This window comes from Furipterus horrens, unplaced genomic scaffold (assembly GCF_987537825.1).
Source record: "Furipterus horrens unplaced genomic scaffold, mFurHor1.1.pri manual_scaffold_5, whole genome shotgun sequence".
NCBI lineage: Eukaryota > Metazoa > Chordata > Mammalia > Chiroptera > Furipteridae > Furipterus > Furipterus horrens.
In genome coordinates this window covers 63923566-63945450 of record NW_028327175.1, presented here as the reverse complement: position 1 = coordinate 63945450, position 21885 = coordinate 63923566, and the positions used below count along the sequence as shown (strand labels likewise).

Genomic DNA, 21885 nt, shown 5'->3' with positions numbered 1-21885 from the left:
TGTCAATTCTACTTTCTAAAATATCTTTCAAGTTACTCTGCTTCTTTCCTTAATCTGTTGTCACCACTCTGGAAAGTGCCATCATCTTTTATTTGTGTTGGATTTTTGAGAGGGCCCAATAAATAACACCTTTCTTTCCTGCCTGAGTTTTGAACCAAACGGGAATAGATCAAAATATAGGATTTATTTAATAGTAAAACTCTGAATCAGGGTGACTTAAATGTGCAGCCAAATGGACTTGTCAACAGTATCATCAATGGACTTTCTGTACCTTAACTGCTACCTTAGAGCTATTCTCTTGGGATGATGGACCAGATTTTACCCTCTCTGCAGGCACACTGATATGTAGAAAGGAGAAGGAAGGGGCTTAGCTGAGCATACAAAAAAAGGGAGGTGGGCAGAAAAGTGAAGGTTGGAGATTTTAAGATTTCTTTCTTACTCCTGATTTTTATCTTCCAGGTGGAACTTCAGGTCCTGGGCATTAAGCAAATGATACACAAGCTGACCATAAGTGGGGGTGGGGAGAAAAGTGTGGTCAGTAAACACCAGATAGAATGCAATGAGCCCCAAGCAAAACACTGGTATTTGCCAGGCTTAGCAAATATGGGCAACACTATGTGGGCCCAGCAAAGGCACAGCCTAGAGGGCCTTAGATGATGTGGTCCTCAGGGGGCAGGCTGCTGCTCCTTGACCTTGACCTTGACCAATGTTCAGAACATATTCATTCTACCACATTAGGTCTCAGCACATATGGGGATCCACAAAGGCCTTACAAAGCAAGCATAGCTAGAACAAGGACTAACTTATAGGGAAAATGTTTTTTAGTAGCTTGGTCTTTCAGACAGTACTGGGTAGAGTAATATTTGCTGAAATTAGGGGTTGTGAAGTTAAATAAACTTAAGCTTCAGGTCCCCTCACATGCTTGGGCCCTTTCCAAGGTTCTGAAGGACCCCAGTAATGTATTCACATGGTTATCCTTTGTATCCCTTTAATATAATTTGAAAATACAAATTATAGAAAAGTAGGACAGGGAACTCTATTCCCCAACAACCGGTTGAGAGTATGTTGCCCATCATGATGCCCCATCAGTGTCTAATGCTTTAGTATGTGTTTCCTGCAAACAAGGACCTTCTACATAACTGTAATACAACCACCAATATCAGGAAGTTAGCACTGAGGTATGTCTACCCTCTAATCCTCAAGTCCCCTTCAGAATAAAGTTGTATTTAGTTTTCACGTCTCCTTAGTTTCCTTGTCTGGGACAGTTCCTTAGTCTTCCCTTAACATTCATGACGTTGTTGTTGTTGTTGTTAAGTTACAGGCCATTTATTTTGTTGAATGTCATCCATTGAGCTTTGTCTGAGATTTCCTCATGATTACTTTCAGGTTATGCATTTTTGGCAGAGACTGGACTCTGAGCCTGTGTAGGGCTGCCCCTCTATTCCCTCCTTACTGTTCCCAGCTAGTCTCACTATATGACAATGTTGCCATCAGCCCACTCTGGCTCTGTCATCCCACTCTGACACATTGTGCATTTCCCCTCCTTCCCCAGCCAGCATGGGTATCTACCCTGCTCTGCCCCGCCTACTGGCCTTAGGACAGAATTGTTCAGGAAGGAAAGAGAAGAGGGAGAGGAATAATGGCCATATGTTTTTTTAAAATGTGTATAAGTAAGATGATATAATTTCAGTGGATTAAGGCGATTATCTCTTTTTCTTGCATCACACAGGAATTTCGGGGATTTGGCTAAGGGGCAGGTGAGTTGCAAATATACTTAGTTTAGGTTTAGTGGGATATATTTATATATGGTTTGCTGCTAATTCTATGTATGGTTAAGTTTTTTCCTGGCTTCCTGCTGCAAAAAGCTTCCCAGAATATTCCCAACGTCCACTGTGATGACCTCCTCCATGCCCACATGTGGGGTTCTCTCAAAATATGAGCATGTGCTGTGGAGTCTGGCACAGGAAGTGTGAGCATCCTGGAAGAGAAACAGGATTTGAATGGATGGAGCCAGAAACTAGTCTGTGGGAAATTCTATCACCAGACTTTCGGCAAAATTGTAAGCACAGGATTCTGTTCTCATTGACACTTAGTACACATGAAATATGCTCAATAATATAGCTTGTGAACTATAAATCAAGAAAGACATAAGTTGTCTTTCTTGAGAATCATATGAAAGAGAATTTATCAAAATACCCATGTCTTGTAAGCATACAAACCTGTACTAGTACTATAGTTTTTTTTTTCATGCTTCCTGTCAATTAAAAATGATTAATTGTGCTATAGGAATGATTGAATTATGTTTATATTCTCTTTAAATAAAATATTATCATAAAATTGTTACTATATGAAGGGATGACTAAAGAGTAAATAGATGAAAACTGCAAGTAAGTATTGTAGATGTGTGTCAGGCAATTAAGGAATGAATGTTATCATGTCAGTTTTGATATTTATATTTTCATCATTATTTGCCTGCTCTAAATAAATATTCATTTTCATACCTGATAATTTATTTATTATCTTACATTCTTTTTAAAAAGAGGACCTCCCACCACCCCACCCCACACACATTTTGACTTGGAAGTGCCCTCAGCTGCATTTATTATTTTTTTCCAGCTTTTCTTTATTGATTATATTGTTACAATAGTTTCAATTTTCTCTCCGTTACTCCCCTCCACCCAGCACCTCCCTCCCCCAGCAATCCCACCCCCAAGTCCATACCCATGGTTCGTAAAAAATAACTATCCCTCCCTCTCAGATATTAAGACCCTTTGTAATCTTGTAAAGGACAATGGGCGAAGGTCTCAAGCTCCTCTAGCTGCTTCAAGCTGGACATGGTCGTCGTCCTACCTACCCTTGGGTCCAGAAATCCCTAATAATAGTGGGGGTGTGGAGGGGAGGGTGGCCTTCCCACATGGGGAAGGATCATGCAGGCTCCAGGTCAGTTGGCTGTCTCCAGACAACGGCGTGATTGGTTTAACAGGCTGGCATCCTTGTTGTGTTCTGGGGGCAACAGATTTGGCGAAAAGGGTTAAAAGACATCATTCAATCCATAACTACTAGATGACAAAAGGCAGGGATTAATTTTTCAATGTTCCACATTAGAAAAAAAAAGGGGGGGGCTTCTTTGGAGGAAGGTGTGCTAGGCACATCTCGCCTGTCCAAAACCCTTTTGCCCATTATACTTAGTTTGGGCTGAGGGAAATAGTTTATGTTTCCCCCCTCTCAGACCTCTGGGCCCTTTCTGTCCAAGCCATTAAGATAGAAAAGAGAAACCAGTTTTAAAGTGAAGCCCACAGACCACCCCATTCTTCACCAACCCAGCCATTTAGTTCAGCCAAACCATTGAGTCTCAGGAGGCAGCGCTGCAGAGAGGATTAAGTGAGGCTTATGTGTACAGACAATCACTCAGGTAATGCAGTCATAGGCTTATGCCCTTTGAAAACAGAAAACACATGTTGATTTATGTAACATAACCAACAAACAAGTCTCTAAATCTGTAAGACTGTCTTATTGAGAAGACATCCAGTTGCAAGGCACTTGACATTCTACTTGCCTGCAACTTGAATCTCTTTGGTGATATCACAGACATGGTTTAATTTTCAAGTGAAACCATATTTTAAACGAGAAGAAACTTTTAAGACGGTTAGCTGCCCTACTTTACAGTCTGCCCCTGATCATTGTGATTTTCCTCGAATAATGATTTTTCTCCCTAAGATTACCCTCCTTGTCTTTAAAGGGACTACATTAAGTCCATTTTTAATTTATCCTGTTCATTTGCATAAACATAACAAGAGCAGCGAATGATCACTTATGATCTTTAGTTCTGTTTTGCTGGAACTTACCCAAGGAACATTTAGGGTGGCCCTCAGTCTGCTCTTCAGTGCACAGAAGCTGGGCCACATACCTGGCATTCATCCTTGCCTGTACACACCTGTCCTTTCCAAGTCTTTCTGGTTTTCCATTGTGCCTTAAGGTCCCTTCTAGCCATCTTTCAGGAAAACAACCTTCGTTCCTTCCCTGGAGAGATGGCTGTGGACCGCACAACCAACCATGGCAGCAGGCCTTCTATCTCGCGGGCTTTTATTACCTTTGAAAGTCATTCCCAGTTCTTCAGGACTTTTTGGTAACAACCTGAGCCCAAGCCTGTCTCCTTTAGGCTTGACATTCCAGTCAAAGGCTTGGTCAAAAAAAAGGAACCTCTATTAACAACTGGTCTTATTAGTTCTATGCAAAGAAACTTAAGTCATTACTTACTTGTTTAGAATGCCAAACTCTGGAGAGATCAAATAGGGAGAAAAATATACAACGTGAAGGAAAATCTTTGTCCTAATATTCACTGAACTGGCATTTCCATTCTTCATATTTTCATTTTTCCCCCACTAAAAAAAATTTTTTGTTTGTTTTTCCATTACAGTTGTCTCACTTTTTTTTCCCTCTTGCTTCCCTGTACCCTGCCCCTCCCTTCCCCCACATTCAGTCCCCACTCAGTTGCCCATGTCCGTGGGTCATTTATACATGTTCTTTGACTTGACACTTCCCCTTCTTACCCCCTTCTCTCCCTTCCACCTCCCCCCTTGTTACTGTTAGTCTACTTCTTGTTTACATAGCTCTGTTTCAATTTTGCTCATTTGTTTGTGTTGTTCATTAGTTTCCTGTAATAGGTGACAGCATAAAGTATTTTTCTTTCATTGCCTGGCTTATTTCGCTAAGCATAATTCTCTCTAGTTCCATCCATGTTGTTGCAAATGGTAGAAGTTCCTTCTTTCTTTCTGCTACATAGAACTCCATTGTGTAAATGTACCACAGTTTTTTGATCCACTCATCTACAGATGGGCATTTAGGTTGTTTCCAGCACTTGGCTATTGTAAATAGTGCTGCTATGAACATTGGAGTGCATAGGTTCTTTTGAATTGGTGTTTCAGGATTTTTCTAATATAATCCTAGCAATGGAATTGCTGGTTCAAAAGGCAGTTCCATTTTTAGTTTTTTGAGGAAATTCCAAACTGTTTTCCATAGTGGCTGCACCAGTCTGCATTCCCACCAGCAATGCACCAGGGTTCCCGTTTCTCCGCATCCTCTCCAGCACAAGTTGTTTGTTGATTTGTTGATGATGGCCATTCTGACTGGTGTGAGGTGGTATCTCATTGTGGTTTTTATTTGCATCTCTCTGATGGCTAGTGATGTTGAGCATACTTTCATATGTCTATGGGCCCTCTGTATGTCTTCTTTGGAGAAGTGTTTGTTCAGGTCCTTTGCCCATTTTTTAATTGGGTTGTCTGTCTTCTTGGTGTTGAGTTGTATGAGTTCTTTATATATTTTGGAGATCAATCCCTTGTCTGAGATGTCATTGGTGAATATATTTTCCCATATGGTTGGTTTCCTTTTCATCTTGCTGATGTTTTCTTTAGCTGAGCAGAAACTTTTTAGTTTGATGTAGTCCCATTTGTTTATTCTTTCCTTTATTTCCCTTGCCTTGGGAGATCGTCGGCGTCGTCGTCGTCGTTGGCAGCCGTCCGTCTCGAGAGACGATGGTGTAGCTTCTTAAGAGTCTATCTGCACCGCCGAGAATGGCTGTGCAATCCGACTCGGGAGTGACATGGTATCTGTCTCCTCCCGTGTTGAATCGACATCTTGTGATGACGCTGAAGCTACAGAGCCTGGGCAGGGTAATATGGAGGGTCTGCTGTTGCCCATGCAGCAGACCCCCCCTCTCTTCGCAGCTGAAGGGTCCAAGGGAAAGACGGAGTCGATACAGCTTGGGTTCAGGTGCGCCGCAGGAGTTGCCGGTGTTGACTACAACGTCAAACCGCCTTAGGGACTCCGGCTCCGGATTTTCTGTCGGGGTTTACTCCCTTAGCCTTTCCCCTGAAGAGGTATGCCGCAAGGCAGCGGAGGTTTTTTGGAGTCAGAGTTTTCCTTCTCTGATGTACCCTGACTGGAAGATCGAACCAGCGACACTTAGCTCGCAGGCCGACGCTCAATCCACTGAGCTAAACCAGCCAGGGCAATGCCTTGGGAGATATATCAGTGAAAATGTTGCTATGTGGGATATCTGAAATTTTCCTGCCTATTTTTTCCTCTAGGACTTTTATGGTATCACGGCTTACATTTAAGTCTTTGATCCATTTTGAGTTTATTCTGGTGTATGGTGTAAGTTGGTGGTCTAGTTTCATTTTTTTGCATGTCCCTGTCCAGTTCTCCCAACACCATTTGTTGAAGAGGCTCTTTTCACTCCATTTGATGTTCTTTCCCCCTTTGTCAAATATTAGTTGACCATATGAACCTGGGTTTATTTCTGGGCTCTCTATTCTGTTCCATTGATCTATATGTCTGTTTTTATACCAGTACCAGACTGTTTTGATTACCATGGCCTTGTAGTATAGTTTGATATCAGGTATTGTGATTCCTCCTACTGTGTTCTTCCTCAAAATTGCTGTGGCTATTCGGGCTCTTTTTTGGTTCCATATAAATTTTTGAAGTATTTGTTCTAGGTCTGTGAAATATGTTGCTGGTATGTTAATAGGGATTGCATTGAATCTATAAATTGCTTTGGGTAGTATGGACATTTTAATGATGTTGATTCTTCCCGTCCATGAGCATGGTATATGCTTCCATTTATTTGTATCTTCTTTAATTTCTTTCTTCAGTGTTATGTAGTTTTCTGAGTACAGGTCTTTTACCTCCTTGGTTAAGTTTATTCCTAGGTATTTTATTTTTCTTGTTGCTATGGTAAATTGAATTTTTCTTTCAGTTTCTATCTCTGAGTTTTTATTGTTGGTGTATAAAAATGCCTTTGATTTCTTAATATTGACTTTGTATCCTGCTATTTTGCCCAATTCACTTATTAGGTTGAGTAGTTTTTTTTGTGGAGTCTGTAGGGTTTTCTATGTACACTATCATGTCATCTGCAAATAATGACAGTTTTACTTCCTCTTTTCCAATTTGGATGCCTTTTATTTCTCTTTCTTCTCTGATTGCTGTGGCTAGAACTTCCAACACTATGTTGAATAGGAGTGGAGAGAGCAGACATCCTTGTCTTGTTCCTGATCTCAGGGGGAATGCTCTCAGTTTTTGCCCATTGAGTATGATGTTGGCTTCAGGTTTCTCATATATGCCCTTTATTATGTTGAGGTATGCTCCCTCTATTCCCATTTTGCTGAGAGTTTTTATCATAAATGGGTGTTGTACTTTATCAAATGCTTTTTCTGCATCTATTGATATGATCATGTGGTTTTTGTCTTTCATTTTGTTTATGTGGTGTATTACATTTATTGATTTGTGAATATTAAACCATCCTTGCATCCCTGGGATGAATCCTACTTGATCATGGTGTATGATCTTTCTAATGTGTTGCTGGATATGGTTTGCCAATATTTTGTTGAGGATTTTAGCATCTATGTTCATCAGCGATATTGGCCTGTAGTTTTCTTTCTTTGTTGTGTCTTGACCTGGTTTTGGAATTAGGGTTATACTGGCTTCATAGAATGAGTTTGGCAGTCTTCCCTCTTCTTGTATCTTTTGGAAAAGTCTGAGGAGGATAGGAGTTAGTTCTTTCCTAAATGTTTTGTAGAATTCACTTGTAAAGCCATCCAGTCCAGGGCTTTTGTGTGCTGGGAGTTTTTTTTATTACTGCTTCAATTTCACTAGCTGTTATTGGTCTATTCAGACTTTCTGCTTCTTCTTGATTCAGTTTGGGAAGACTATAGGTTTCCAGGAATTTGTCCATTTCCTCTAGGTTGTCAAATTTCTTGCCATACAGTTGTTCGTAATAATTTCTTATAATCCTTTGTATTTCTGTGGTATCAGTTGTGATTTCTCCTCTTTCGTTTCTGATTTTATTTATTTTGGTCCTCTCTCTTTTTTTCTTGATGAGGCTTGTTAAAGGCTTGTCAATTTTGTTTATCTTTTCAAAGAACCAGCTCCTACTTTTGTTGATCTTTTGAATTGTTAGTTTAGACTCTATGTCATTTAATTGTGCTCTGATCTTGATGATTTCCTTCCTTCTACTTGATCTAGGCTTTGCTTGTTTTTCTTCCTCTAGTTCTTGTAGCTGTAGGGTTAAATTTTTTATTAGAGATTCTTCTAGCTTTTTTAGGTAGGCCTGTATTGCTATGAACTTTCCTCTTAGGACTGCTTTCGCTGTATCCCATAGGTTTTGGGTTGTTGTGTGTTCATTATCATTAGTTTCCAGAAACTTTTTGATTTCTTCCTTGATGTCATTGTTAACCCATTCATTATTTAATAGCATGTTATTCATTCTCCATGAGTTTGAATGTTTTTGAGTTTTTTCCTTGAGGTTGATTTCCAATTTTAAGCCATTGTGATCTGAGAAGATGCTTGATATAATTACAATTTTCTTGAATTTGTTAAGGCTTGTTTTGTGTCCTACCATGTGGTCTATCTTTGAAAATGTTCCATGTGCACTTGAGAAGTATGTATATTTTGCTTCTTTGGGGTGAAAACTTCTATATATATCGACTAAGTCCATTTGATCTAGAGTGTTGTTCAGTGCCTCAATATCTTTGGTGTTTCTTTGCTTCAAAGATCTGTCCATTGTTGACAGTGGGGTGTTAATGTCCCCTACTATGAGTGTGTTGCTGTCTATATCTTTCTTGGAGTCTTTCAAAATTTTCCTTACATATTTGGGTGCTCCTAAGTTGGGTGCATATATATTTATAAGGGTTATATCTTCTTGATGGATTTTTCCCTTAAGTATTATGAAATGCCCTTCTTTGTCTCTTTTTATGGACTTCGCTGTGAAATCTGTTTTGTCTGATATAAGTATTGCTACCCCGGCTTTTTTTTCATGTCCATTTGCTTGAAATACTTTTTTCCATCCCTTTACTTTCAGTCTGTGTAGATCTTTTGTTCTAAGGTGGGTCTCTTGTAGACTGCATATATGTGGGTCATGCTTTCTAATCCATTCAGCTACCCTATGTCTTTTAATTGGAGCGTTTAATCCATTTACATTTAAGGTTATTACCGATAAGTACTTATTCATTGTCATTTTTCCCCTTTGTACTTGTGTTCTTCTCTGTCTCTCTCTGTTTCTTTATCTTCTTAGAGCAGACCCTTTAACATCTCTTGCATTGCTGGTTTGGTGGAGATGTATTCTTTTAGCCTTCTTTTGTCTTGGAAGCTCCTTATTTCACCCTCCATTTTGAATGAGAGCTTTGCTGGGTATAGTGTTCTAGGTTGTATGCCTTTGTTTTTCATTGCTTGGAATATTTTTTGCCATTCCCTTCTGGCTTGTAGTGTTTCTGCTGAGAAATCTGATGATAGCCTTATTGGAGCTCCCTTGTATGTTATTAGTTGTTTCTCTCTTGCTACTTTTAGGATCCTCTCTTTGTCTTTGAATGTTGCCATTTTAATTATGATGTGTCTTGAGGTGGGCCTGTTGGGGTTCATCTTCATTGGGACCCTCTGTGCTTCCTGGACTTGCGTGACTCTTTCTTTCGTCATGTTAGGGAAGTTTTCTGTCATTAGTTTTTCAAAGTGGTTTTCTATCCCTTACTCTTGTTCTTCTTCTGGAATTCCTATGATACGGATATTATTACGTTTCATGTTGTTCTGCAGCTGTCTTAGAACCTCTTCAGTCTTGTTCAGTCTTTTTTCATTTTGTTGCATTGTCTGGGAGTTTTTGTGTAGGTTGTCCTCCAGCTCGCTGATCCGATCTTCTGCTTCCTCTAGCCTGCTTTTAATTCCTTCTACTGTGTTCTTCAATTCAGAGATCGTATTCTTCATTTCCTCCTGGCTCTTATTGATAGCTTCTATGTCCTTTTTCATGCTCGCGTAATTCTCTGTGAGTTTCTTGTAGTTTTTCTGGAGTTCCTTGTAGTTTCCACTGAGCTCATTCAGGTTCTTCATAATCCATGTTTTGAATTCCATATCTGATAGTTCGCTCCCCTCTATTTCATTTAGCACTCTTTCTGGGGATTCTACCTTTCCTTTTGATGGGAGGTTGTTTCTCTGTCTCCCCATTTTTGTGACTCCTATTGTTTGTTGGTGCTTCTTAGAATGATCTGCACTTCCTGGGTCTGCCTCTGGTGGCGTCAGATCATGTACCAGTCTGGCCCTAGGCAGCCTGTTGGAGACTTCCAGGGATCTACTGCTGTTGTCTGTCTTCTTTAATTGTTAATCTATTCAATCTGTGATTAGCTGTCAGGCTTAAGGACTGTGGGTGTGGCAGCTTAATTCCTGTAGGCAGAGCTTTTGCTTCCCCTCAGGCTGACGCCACTTGGAGGGGAATGATCTACCCGCAGTACTGGGGATGAGTCAGCACTGGGACCCAGTCGGCTGCTCCTCCAGTTCTCTCCTCAAAGCCACCGTGCCAAACTCTCCCTAAGTGTCTCCAGTCCTCTCTGCCTTAACTCTGCTTGAGCCCAGGGTAAGTGGTGGCCAAAATATTTTCATATGTGATCCATTTAAGAGCTCTTTTTCTCCTGCTGTTTCTCTCTGGCTAGCAAGAAACCCTGTGGCTTTTCACTTTTCACAGCGGATACTATTTTACTTTCCACTCTGTTGCTGTAGGCTGGGAAGCCCGGCTGGGGGTTTAGACCCTGCCCTTCTCAAGGGGAATCCCTGGCTGCTGAGCTGTTTCTCAGTCCCTTCAGCTGCCACTCGTGTGAGCCCAGCCAGCCCTTCCGCGTCTCCGCACTCCCTACTGGTCAAGTTGTGATGTAGCAGCCTTTTCTGTCTCTCCGTGGTTATAAGACTTCTTTCCAGCTAGTGTTCCGTTGGTTATTCCAGATGATTTCTCCAAAATTAAGTTGTAAATCCAGACTGGTCCTGGGAGGAGGTTAGTGTAGCTTCCACTTACTCCTCCGCCATCCCTCAGCTGCATTTAAACTGTGAGGCGGCTGAGCCCTGCATGTGCTACAGAGCACTAGTGAGTATTAACTGGAAATTCTCCAAGGCAGGTCTGGAGGGAGGGTATTGCCTTGGCTGCTTCAAATTCTACATTTCATCCTGGTTCAGAAAGGGAAGTATGGTAGGACTAGCCTTGGACTTGTGTGGTATTATATGTCACATGCTCAGAGCCAATCCATACTATACTGTCCCGTGGACTCAAGATGGTGCTGGAGAAAATGTACCTAGAGGCAGATTGTTTTGCCAAGTTCACTGAAAACAGCCACTGAGGGATGGGACTTAGAACACGTGCCCAGGAGAGCTCTATGGCATGAACTAGAGCCTCTGCTCACTTAAGTAGGAGGGCTCAGAGTAGAAATGGTGATAAAGATATTTTTAATCTGTAAGAAGGCACCTAGAAACTGAGGATTCCAATTTTGCAAATTTCTAAACTTGCAAGAATGAAGGAATAATTCAATTGCCTATGTCTCAGATAGATGCATAGATAGATCTTCTCCCCACCCCGCTTATTTGTTAAACATGAACCCAGATTAATCTCTTATGAAAAGTTTTCTCCCAGTTGAGTTTGTCTTCAGGTTGTAGATTTGTACCACCTACCTGCACTGACCGACTGAAAGCCACCTCAGGCTCTCTGAGACCAAGATCTTGCCTTCTTTTGGATCCTGCTTGTGCTGGAACCTTTAGTGACACCAAATACTGGATTCTTGGAATACAATTATGCTTGGCCATTGCTCTAGGGGCAGGGGGTGGTTAGCTTTCCTAACTTTGGTATGTAATTGTGGGGCCAATGCTACAATAATGTTCTGCTTTCTGGTAACACTTTGAACTCTTTAAAAGAGTTAGGTTCATCATAAAATGGGAACTGAACAAAAGAACCTCAGAGGTCCTAAAGGAATGATCTATTTCAGGCGGAGACAGGCTGTGGCTGCCCCTGCTAAAGGATCCACAATTCCCTCAAGCTTCAGGAACCCTCCAACAGAGTCTACTGGAGTTTAAAAACTCCATTCAGTTAGCAGAGGAAATGTTTGCTGTATAATTTGCAAGGGAGCAGCTTTAATGCTCTTAACAGTGGTGTGACTTTATTGGCTAGAAGAATGAAGGGTTCAGCTTGCATAGTGACTCCTGAATGTCTAGTTCCCAAGTTTTTTCTCTTAGTATTACCTCATGGATGAGGACATGAATTTTCTATCATCTCTATTCTTCTGTGCTTAATAAGATGAAATTATATGTCACTTAGAGCACTTTTTGCAAGAGAAATAAATAAAAATCTGTAGGCATTTGACACTTCCCATTAGGGATGAAGTTATAAGGAGACCTCATAGTTTCTTGTGGTGGTTAAATTTATGTGTTAACTAGACAGAGCCATGGGGTACCCAGATATTTGATTAAATGTGTTTTCTTGATGTGCCTGTAAGGGTGAGCTTAGCATTTGAGTCGGGAGACTGAGTAAAGTAGATTGCACTCCCAAACACGAGAGCCTGAATAGAACAAAAGGTGGAGGAAAGGAGAGGCACTCTCTCTGCCTGACTACTGAACTAGTTCGTGGGTCTCCTGATCTTGAACTAGAATTATACCACTAACTCTCCTGAGTCTCCAGGGGATAAAGTTGGGGCCCTAATTCTATCCCCTGAGCTTCACCTTATCGTTGGGTTTCTCTCATTTCAAGCTGTTGTGAAATCTCATCAAATTATTTAGTAAGCAGTTAAATATCTCAATTTGACATGTGGTTGGAAACTATAACTCAGATCTTCTGATATCTGGACCTCTGACTCCCATTCTTAAGGCATCAACACCATTTTACTAATCTACCCATGATTTAGTTGTCTTTTGCTGCAAAACAAACCACCCTAAAGCTTAATGACAATGATTCATTATTTCTCATAAGTCTGTGGGTTAGCGCAGCAGTTCTGATGGTTTCTCCTGAGCTTACTCATGTGGGTGTGTTTAGCTGGAGGGTCTTCTGGGAATGGGTTCTTCTGCAGTGGCTGAGTAGTTGGGCCGCCCTGTGTACACAATCTTTCATTTTGGGCTTCTCCATTGCATGGTAGTCTACAGGTAGTTTTGAGAGGGCAAATACCCATGCATAAATGCTGTCAAGACTTTGCTTGTGAAAGGTCTGCTGATGTCCATTGCCAAAGCAGATGACATGGCCAAGCCCAGAGTCTTTGTGGGAAAAGATTACACAAATGGTGGATATCAAGAAGAATGATTCACTGGGGGGCATTATATAATACTCTACCCCAGTTCATTTAATGGTTGTCACTGCTGGTCTGGCTAAATTTTAAATGGGAAATGTATCTGTGATATGTGTATAAATCATATATTACTTTACACATGATGGATTTTTAATAAATATCATATGAATGGGTTAATAAATAAAATTATCAATGGCAAGAATTTGAAAATAATGTCATTAATAATTGTTAGTTGAGGTTTCTCAATAAAGTCCTCAATATAGGAATTGCATCTTTTATTTTCTCCCGTTTTCTTCACCATGCCCAATATAGTGTCCAAGACAGTCCCTTGATACATACTGGCTGATTGACTAAATAAAATAAAAGTGCACTTGGAATGTTCCTATTTCTTTGATAAACAACAGGCAGTAAGCTAAAATGAGACTTTTTTTTTATTACCAAAATTTAATTAGAGGTTGCTTGTTGCTACAAATAACAAAACTCAGCTTAATTGCCCAAAGCAATAAGAAAATGTATTGATCAATGTTTAGTACCTATCTTTTCTTCTGTGTAATTTATTATTTCAGGTTTTATATTTAGGTCTTTGATCCATTTTGAGTTAATTTTTGTATATGGGGACAATCTGTAGTCTACTTTCAATCTTTTGCCCATGACTTTCCAATTTTCCCAACATCATTTATTGAAGAGACTTTCTTTTCTCAATTGCATCTTTTAGGCTCCTTTGTCAAAAAATTATTTGCCAGTATACATGTGGGTTTATTTCTGGGTTCTCAATTTTACCCATTAGTCTGTGCATTTGTGTTTCTGCCAATACCATGCTGTTTTGATTATGCAAACAACAGCTCCAACAAGACTTTAATACATATACAAAATATATAAATAACTCATACAACTCACCACCAAAAAAGCAGACAATCTAATTAAAAAATGGGCAGAGGACCTGAGCAGACACATCTCCCAAGAAGACATACAAATGGCCAACAGATGTATGAAAAAATGCTCAACTTCAGTAGCTATTAGGGAAATGCAAATCAAAACTACAATGAGATACCACCTCACACCTGTTATAATGGCTGTCAGCAACAAGACAAGTAATAACAAATGTTGGAGAGGTTGTGGAGAAAAAGGAACCCTCATTTACTGCTGTTACAGCCATTATGGAAACCAGAATGAAGGTTCAAGCCTAACTGTTACCAGTGAGATAAGACCTTGGCTTTTGTATTCTGGAAGAATTCAGTCAAGTGACAAAGTGCATTAAAGCAAGAATTTGTTGACTGTAGCAAAAGCACATTCAGGAAAGTGAAACAAGGCAGGGCTTAACATAGGAGAAGCAACAGGAGAGCCTAGACTGGGCCATTTTAGCTTACTGGGAAGTCAGAGAAAATAGGGCCTTGGAGACAGGTTTAGGGGACAAGCTGCTGCTGCCTACTGCTCCCCTGGTTACCAGTCCCTTAGAATTTATGAGGTGTGTGCCTGAGGGGGCAGAAGAAGAGGAATGGAGCTCTCCCTAGAGAGTGTGCTCCCCAGAAGAAGAGCACAAGCTGGGTCCTTTGTCCTGAGGATTTTTCTCTCTCTCTTGAAAGCAGGAATCTTAGGGGAGGTCTCCAGGGACATGTCAATAGAACATTCATCAGCTTTCCAGGTGTGTCCTTTCAGGGTTGTGGTCTGCTGATTGGTGGGTGCTAGCATAGTGGGTCATTAGTCAAGGTAGCTGGTCCTGAGGTAGCCATAGCATAGCTTTGTCCAGTTTTGCTGTTTTGTTTTGTTTTTTGTTTTTTTGTTTTTTGTTTTTTTGTTTTTTTCTGGGCTTGTGGCTGAAATACAACTGAGGCCTAGATGTTATCCTTAGGGAGGAAAGGTTAGAGGGTCTAAATGGTATGACCAGTGATATGAAAGGTCAGGGGATCCAAACCATGCGGCCAGTGATATGCTAGGGGAGGAAAGGTTGCTCTAGGGATGAAGTCCTTGTTTTCCCAGTTTTGCCTGTTGCCTAGTAGTTGGGGCTTTCCACCCTGGTGACCTTCTGTACCTGGCCCATCATCCTTGCTTGCTGTGCTCATGTCTGAAAACTGCCTACCACATAATAAAGATTTCTATGCCTGACTCATGATGAATTATTCAACAAATGTGTTGAGTGCCTACTCTTTGTTATGTATTATTTGGGTTTGGAATATACACATCAGTGAATAAAATAAAGAAAGCCCTGAGAGAGCATTGACTCTGCAAATGAATTATAGCAACCTTTGTCTCCTTCAGCATCTTGGTCCTGCATTTGTGCAGGAACAGGAAACATGATAATGGGAAGCTTGTAGATTCTCAGCTGAAAGACACCAGAAAACAAGTGGATACATTGTTTATAAGTGCTATAGAATCAAAGGACAATTAAGAGAAGGGTACCAATTAAATCTACTTTTTGACCTTGTTCTCAGCAACCCAAACCAATAGACACTGATTCCATTTTTTTAAAAATGAGTTTTATTATGTACACGCAGCATGCTGAGGTTGCAGCTTCCTTCTTAGCTGCAAATTTCCATGAGGCTTCCCATATCCACCTCCCTGGTACTTCTTTTCTCCAGTTTGTTGGGGGCTTGTGCTGAGAGGCTCCACCTTCAGACAGTATCTTCACTGTAGAGGCTGGTCTGGGCACAGGGACAATTTCCTACCGAAATTGGGCATTTTTTAAAGGAACTAAGGGAGGCTTTTATGTCTTCCTTCTTCAAGCCCAGTTTCTACTGAAGTGGAAGCTATACTGGAAATAAAAGCCACATTTATTTTTCTTCTGAGAAAACACATTACCATGTTTAAAAAAAAAAAGTACTAATTGTGCTGTGGGAAATGTTTTTATTTTACAAATACTCTGTGGCTCTGAAGTAACAGCACAATTACATTTCTCACAGAGTAACACTGGTACAATTTCGAAGCTCCTCAGGAACAGCAACATGGGGATTTTTTCTCTTGGATAGAAAGGCAAATTGATTTAAACACAATTCAAAATAAGTTCAAATAGTTAACCCAGCAAATAAAAGTTTGGCAATTTAGTTAAAACAGATGTTATCCAGAAAACTATGGGAGTGTAAAAGAGAACTTCAAAAATAATTGTAACTTAGACTGCTGTTACAATTTCCCAATGGCTTGCTCCTCCGTTTCCAAGTCGGAAAATGTGAAAAGGAACTGAAAGGAAGAAAAGAAATTGGAATAATGTAGGAAAATGTAAACATTACAAAGAAATATAACAGGAGACTGCAGAAAGTGGACAGCTTCAGTGTCACTCTCTCGGGGACCAGGAGGTCCGTTGTTATCTAGACTGACCTCGGCCAGACTCGTGTTCCCCGGAGGCTGTGCCGTGGCGACAGATGACCTGTCTCTGGCTGTGGATCACCTAGAATGCACTTTCGCAGGAGCAGGGCGGCGGCCGGGGACGCAGCGGCGGTGGGCGCAAGCAGCCCTTCCCTGGCTGCTCCCGCAGAGCGTGGTGATAATGGGCGTGGGGCCAGCGGTGGCGGTGGAGCGCCTGGTGGACTTGGGCCCCCTCGTAGTCTTCTGAGCCTCCCTTCTGCGCGCAGCAGAGAGCGCCCGGGCGCTTCCGCAGCCGCCGCCAGAGTTGGCAGTCACCCACTTGGAAGAAGAGGTAGACGAAGGGGTTGAGGGCGCTGTTAGCCACCCCCACGAGGCGCAGCACCACCGCCAAGTCCTCGGCTTCCCACTCTCCCACCGGTCCGGACGACCACGCGGCTGCCAGCCGAGCAGCAAAGTAGGGCAGTTCGAAGCCCACGAACAGCAGCGCCAGCATCAGGCTCATCTTCAAGCTCTGTACTTTGGAGCGCGTCAGCGCGCTGTGGGCGGGGGCTCGGTCAGAGCTCGCCGACTTGCACGCCGCAGCAGATGGGGCCGGAGGCGGGCGCTGCCACCAGGCGCAGATCAGGCGGCTGCAAGCGATGCCCAGGACAGCAACAGGCGCTGCGAATCCCGCTGCGGCCTCATAGAGCGCGTAGACCTGCAGGTGCCAGCGCGGCAAAGGCGCGAAAATGTCGTGGCAGCGATGCTCTCCGGCCCACGCGCCGGCGCCCGGAGACACGGCGGGGGCTCCCCCGCGCACCACGAAGACCGGGGGTAGCGCCAGCAGCAGCGCCAGCACCCATCCCAGGGCGGCGAGGATGCGCGCGGGCAGCGGCGGGCCCTGCGGCTGGCGCACGGCGCACTGACGCTCGAGGGCAATGAGCACCACCAGGTGGGCCGAGGCGCCGCGGCCGGATACCTGCAATAGCTGCAAGAAGCGGCACTCCTGGTCTCCTGCCACCCGACGGGGCTCACCCAGCAGCTCCCAGGCCAGCTGCGACAGCGCGGTGCCCCCGCACGCATACAGGTCGGCCAGGGCCAGCTGCATCAGCAGAAAGTCCATCTTGCGACGCTTGGGACCCGCCCAGGGCCCGCCGCCGCCACACAGGCGGCACAGCACCTTGGCGTTGCCAGCCACGGACACCACCAGGATAACCCCCAGGCAGACCAGGCGGCTGGGCGACCGCGGAGGCGGCGGCGGCAGTGGTGGCCGGGAAGCCAGGACTTCGTGTCCGGAAGTCAGATTGACACCCCAGCCCCGAAAGATGGGTACGGAGAGGTTGGGCTCAGACGGCAGAGTTGAGAGGTTGAAGGGATACTCCATCCTTAGCCTAAAGGAAGAGTAAGTACCGAAGACAGTAGGCAGGGCGCAGAAAACCAAGGTGGAAGCGAGGGTGCGCAGGGCGCGATGCCGGGTCTCTCAGTTTCCAAAGTTAGTTGAAAACGCACATGAATAGAGAGGAAGCTGGATTCGGGTGGATTTGCGCTTAGTTGTTTTTTAATAGGTTGTCCTCGTCACTTGTCACTCGAATGTGGGTTGTACACTCGAGCAACACACATGATTCCTATTCTCCACCTTCTCCGTGTTTCCCCTCCCAATCCGTTCTCTCCGTCCAATCTCTGCCAAGGCCCCCAAACTGCCCTTGCAAGAGCCGCGGACCACTGAGCTCTGGAACCTCCCCTGTTGGCTGTTCTCCGATAGAGCACATCTGGACAGAAGGTCATTTTGCCAGGGCCGTTATAAAGGCTCATGTTAACCCAGGAGCAACATACAAAAGATGAAGCTCCCAACTGATATTGTATCCCTCAAAAATGGTTTCATGATTGCCAGTAGGAAAACAAATAATAAAGAAACTAGTTTTCTTTCTTAATCCACGCCCAAGGATTTGTTTATTGATTTTAGAGAGAGAGGGAAGAAGGAAGGGAGGGAGAGAGCGAGCGAGAGATTCAGAGATTTAGGGAGAAATTGAGAGATTGAGATTGGTTGCGCTCCGTACCCACCCCAACTGGGAATCAAACCTTAATATGTGCCCTGACGGGGAATCAGACTGCAGCGTTTTGGTTCACTGACAACGCTCCAACCAACTGAGCCACCCAGCCACAGCGAAACTAGTTTTGATTTAAAAAAAAAAAAAAGTTTGAGGTGATATGGATCTGTACTAGTAGGAGAAAAACAGAAACACAAGAAACCTAACAGCATTTGAGCACAGAGGATCCCAACTGATGAATCTTTGGTGAAGACATGCCTTTCTCTAGCTAACAATGAGAGGATTTACTTAGACTTAAAGTCAGTGATGTTGTTTGGCAATTAGGAGTTGGAGTGGTCTGCAGATAGTTTCAAATACTCCTCTTTACCAGAAGCAGAGGATCATTGCTGCTCTCTTGGTGATGTAAAATTAATTTCATTAGTCTGAAGAGGACATTAATAGGTTTTATGCTAATAGTAGTACATTTATTGCTTTTCATCCAGTGATGATGTGTCGTCATGGCTTCTCATTCTCTTGATTCTGTTTTCCAGCAGATGAGGGGTTGCTAGGGGGGACTATGCCTCCAGCAAGTCTAGAGAAAAGGTGACTAAGAAAATAATGAGGTGGCCAATTTTTTAAAAAGAAATCCAAGTTACAGGAAACGGTTTAGATTAAATGATGCCTCTTTTTTTCTTTTTTCTTTTTTTTTTTTAGCCCTCCATCCTCAGGAAAAATTTTAGTTTTTTCCTGTTGAAAGCACCAATTTGTCTTTGGGGCACCTTCCATGTTAGTCAAACTGAAAGTAGAATTCCTGCACTTCCTGATGTGGGCGTATGCTGGGGTTCACATCCCTAGGCTGAGAAGACATTTGGCATTTCAAGGGGCATGGGATAGGAGGGCTTGATGAGTGCAGGTGACAGTCCTGCCAGTTGCTGTAGTAATGCCACTTCCTGAGCTATGGTCCTTTGACCAGAGACATTTATCATTTTCATCATCATATTCCCAGTACCTAGCACTGGGCCTGTCAAATGGGAAGCATCAGTACATTTGTTTTGAGTTGATGGATATGTGATGCATTTTAGATAATGATGGGCAAGTAAGTGTTCCTGCCTTGACTATAAATCCATCACTTAAGAGACAATGCCTTTCATGGCTATTCCAATATTAACCAGAGGAGCCCAGGGGAGCTCTGGGAAGATGTTGGAATAGCCATTCTTGGAGGGACATTTAAGAAAGAAGTAGAATGCTAGCCTTGGAATATCAAACTCTTGGTTTAATTTTCACATTTTGCCTTCAGAAGGTTTTGCCCAGGTTCTTTTTCTGTGTAACATAGGTCATCCCAGCTTATGATCTTCCTGGGAGCTTTCTGGGAGCAATACCCATAATTCAGTGATTCTCCTAGTGAATATCAGTTTAATGTGTTTCAAGATGATTTTGTAATTTGTTTCAAATTTATCGAAATGTTTTCATATAACAAAACAAGACTCTACTAGTGAAATTATATTCACAGAACTTTACTAAGACCTGATAAAACATTAATTTCAAAATTCTTATTAAAATAATACATGCACATTATTTTGGAAGTCAAATGGAACTGGAGGGCTGACAAAATAAAGGGTTTCCTGTCCACACATCCTCACTCCTTCCCCTGTTCTAGAGGGGACCAATTTAGATTCAATGTGCTGATTTTCTGGCATGTACTTCATTCCATAGTTCTAAATAAATATGTCATACTGTTTATTGATTCAGTGATTTGAGCTATTAATACCTTCTAATTAAAGATTTAGCTCTCATACCTCTATACAAAAGATTAATACAGTAGCATTGTTATTTCAGGTTAAATCTATATTCAGTGTTTACATTATTATTAAATGAAAATTTTCTCAGGTGAATGTTGTATTATGAATATAATTTTCTTTTACTTTTTTGTTGAATTATTGCTTTTTTAAATTTTTAGTTACTACGGATAATTTTTCCTGTACTTTTAATAGTCTCTCAGTACAATTTCCACAAGGTCAGAGTACACAATACTAGTTTGTCTCAGTATTGGTGATGTTTTAAGTGTGACATATGTGTTTTTAAAATTAAATATTTATTTTATTATAAAAATAGTTACATTAATTGCATAAAAATTAGACAATACAGATTAGCAACAAAAACCACTTAACAGACCACCCAGAAATAACCATTGTTAATACTTAAGTTATATTCTTTAGACTATAATGACTAAATCTATATATTTACAAAAATAGATCATACTATATACAATATTTTGTATCCTGCTTTTCTTCCCACTTAAAATTACATTTGGACAGCTTTCCATTTAATCAGTAAAAAATGTGATATAATTATGTTAAATGTGAAATGAATTACAATGATTTAAATAGCCCCCTGTTGTTGAGCAAAGGTTTTCCAGTTTTCACTTTTTAAATAATTTTGTGAAGAGCATCTCTTCACATACATTCTCCATACACATTCAAGTATTCCCTCATAAAATCCTAGAATTGAAATTGCTAGGGCAGAGCACAGGCATTTTTATAGTATTTTAATACATGGTGCACAAGCAATGTATATGTATTTTTCCATATAATCCAAACAATAATGAGCCTGATCATTGTTTTTCTTTTTTGTCATTCTCTTATATGAAAAAAATAGTTTTTGTTATTTCTTCATTTTTAAATTGAGATACTTTTAAAACCCTCCATGACTGAAGGTGAGAGCCAGGCATTGATAGTTTTTAAACATACTCAGGTGATTCCAATTTGCAACAAACTTGTGAACCGTTGTTCTAGACTGGTGGTTTGCAGAGTATGGCCCTCAGGGAAAATTCTGTGCTTTTGTAAACAAAGTTTTATGGCTACCCAGTCAAGCTAATTTGTTTACTATTGTCTGTTGCTGCTCTCATGCTACCAGGGCAGAATTGAGTAGTTGTCAAAGACATCATAGGGCTCACAAAGCTCAAAATAGTATCTGACCTTTTTTGTAGAAAGCGATAAAACAGGTAGAGTCCCTTCGTCAACACTCCTGTGTAGGCTTTTGCAAGAATTTACTGTTTCTAGAAGGTTCTGCTTTATTGAGAAGGCTACTCCCTTTCAGCCCCTGTCCTGCCATGACCTAACATGTTAGTTTTCTCCTCCGATGTGATATCTGAAATACTATAATTCTAACTCAAATGAACTCAACAAGTACTAAGGTTCTACCATGTGTCAGGCACTTGGAATTCTTCAGGAAACAAAAAGGACAAATGGCCACGACTGTATGGAGCTTTCATCCTAGTGGAGGAGGAGGTGTGGGAGACACTATAAGCAACTGAAACATGTAAAACATACACTGGATTGGGTGGTCATGTTTTCTATGGGGAAAAACAAAGCAGGGAAGCCCTTTTAAAAAAGTAGCATTTGAGCACTGACCTGGGGAGGTAACAATTGAGCCATGTGGAAATTTGAGGAAAGACCTGCATTCCAGGCAAAAAGAATTGATACACACAAAGGTCTTGAGGTGGTACATGGCTGGTG

The 21885-nt window shown here is 41.8% G+C and overlaps 1 protein-coding gene across 1 annotated transcript; it reads right to left on the bottom strand.

The window, feature by feature from the left end:
• Positions 1 to 15902: 15902 nt before the first annotated feature.
• On the bottom strand, positions 15903 to 17883 carry GPR150 (G protein-coupled receptor 150). Its single transcript, XM_090279005.1, has 2 exons — positions 16377 to 17883; positions 15903 to 16238 (listed from the first exon to the last, which is right to left on the bottom strand). Exon 1 carries the CDS (start codon positions 17725 to 17727, stop codon positions 16447 to 16449), a length of 1281 nt encoding a protein of 426 aa, XP_090135131.1. The 5' UTR covers positions 17728 to 17883; the 3' UTR covers positions 15903 to 16238; positions 16377 to 16446.
• Positions 17884 to 21885: the final 4002 nt, after the last annotated feature.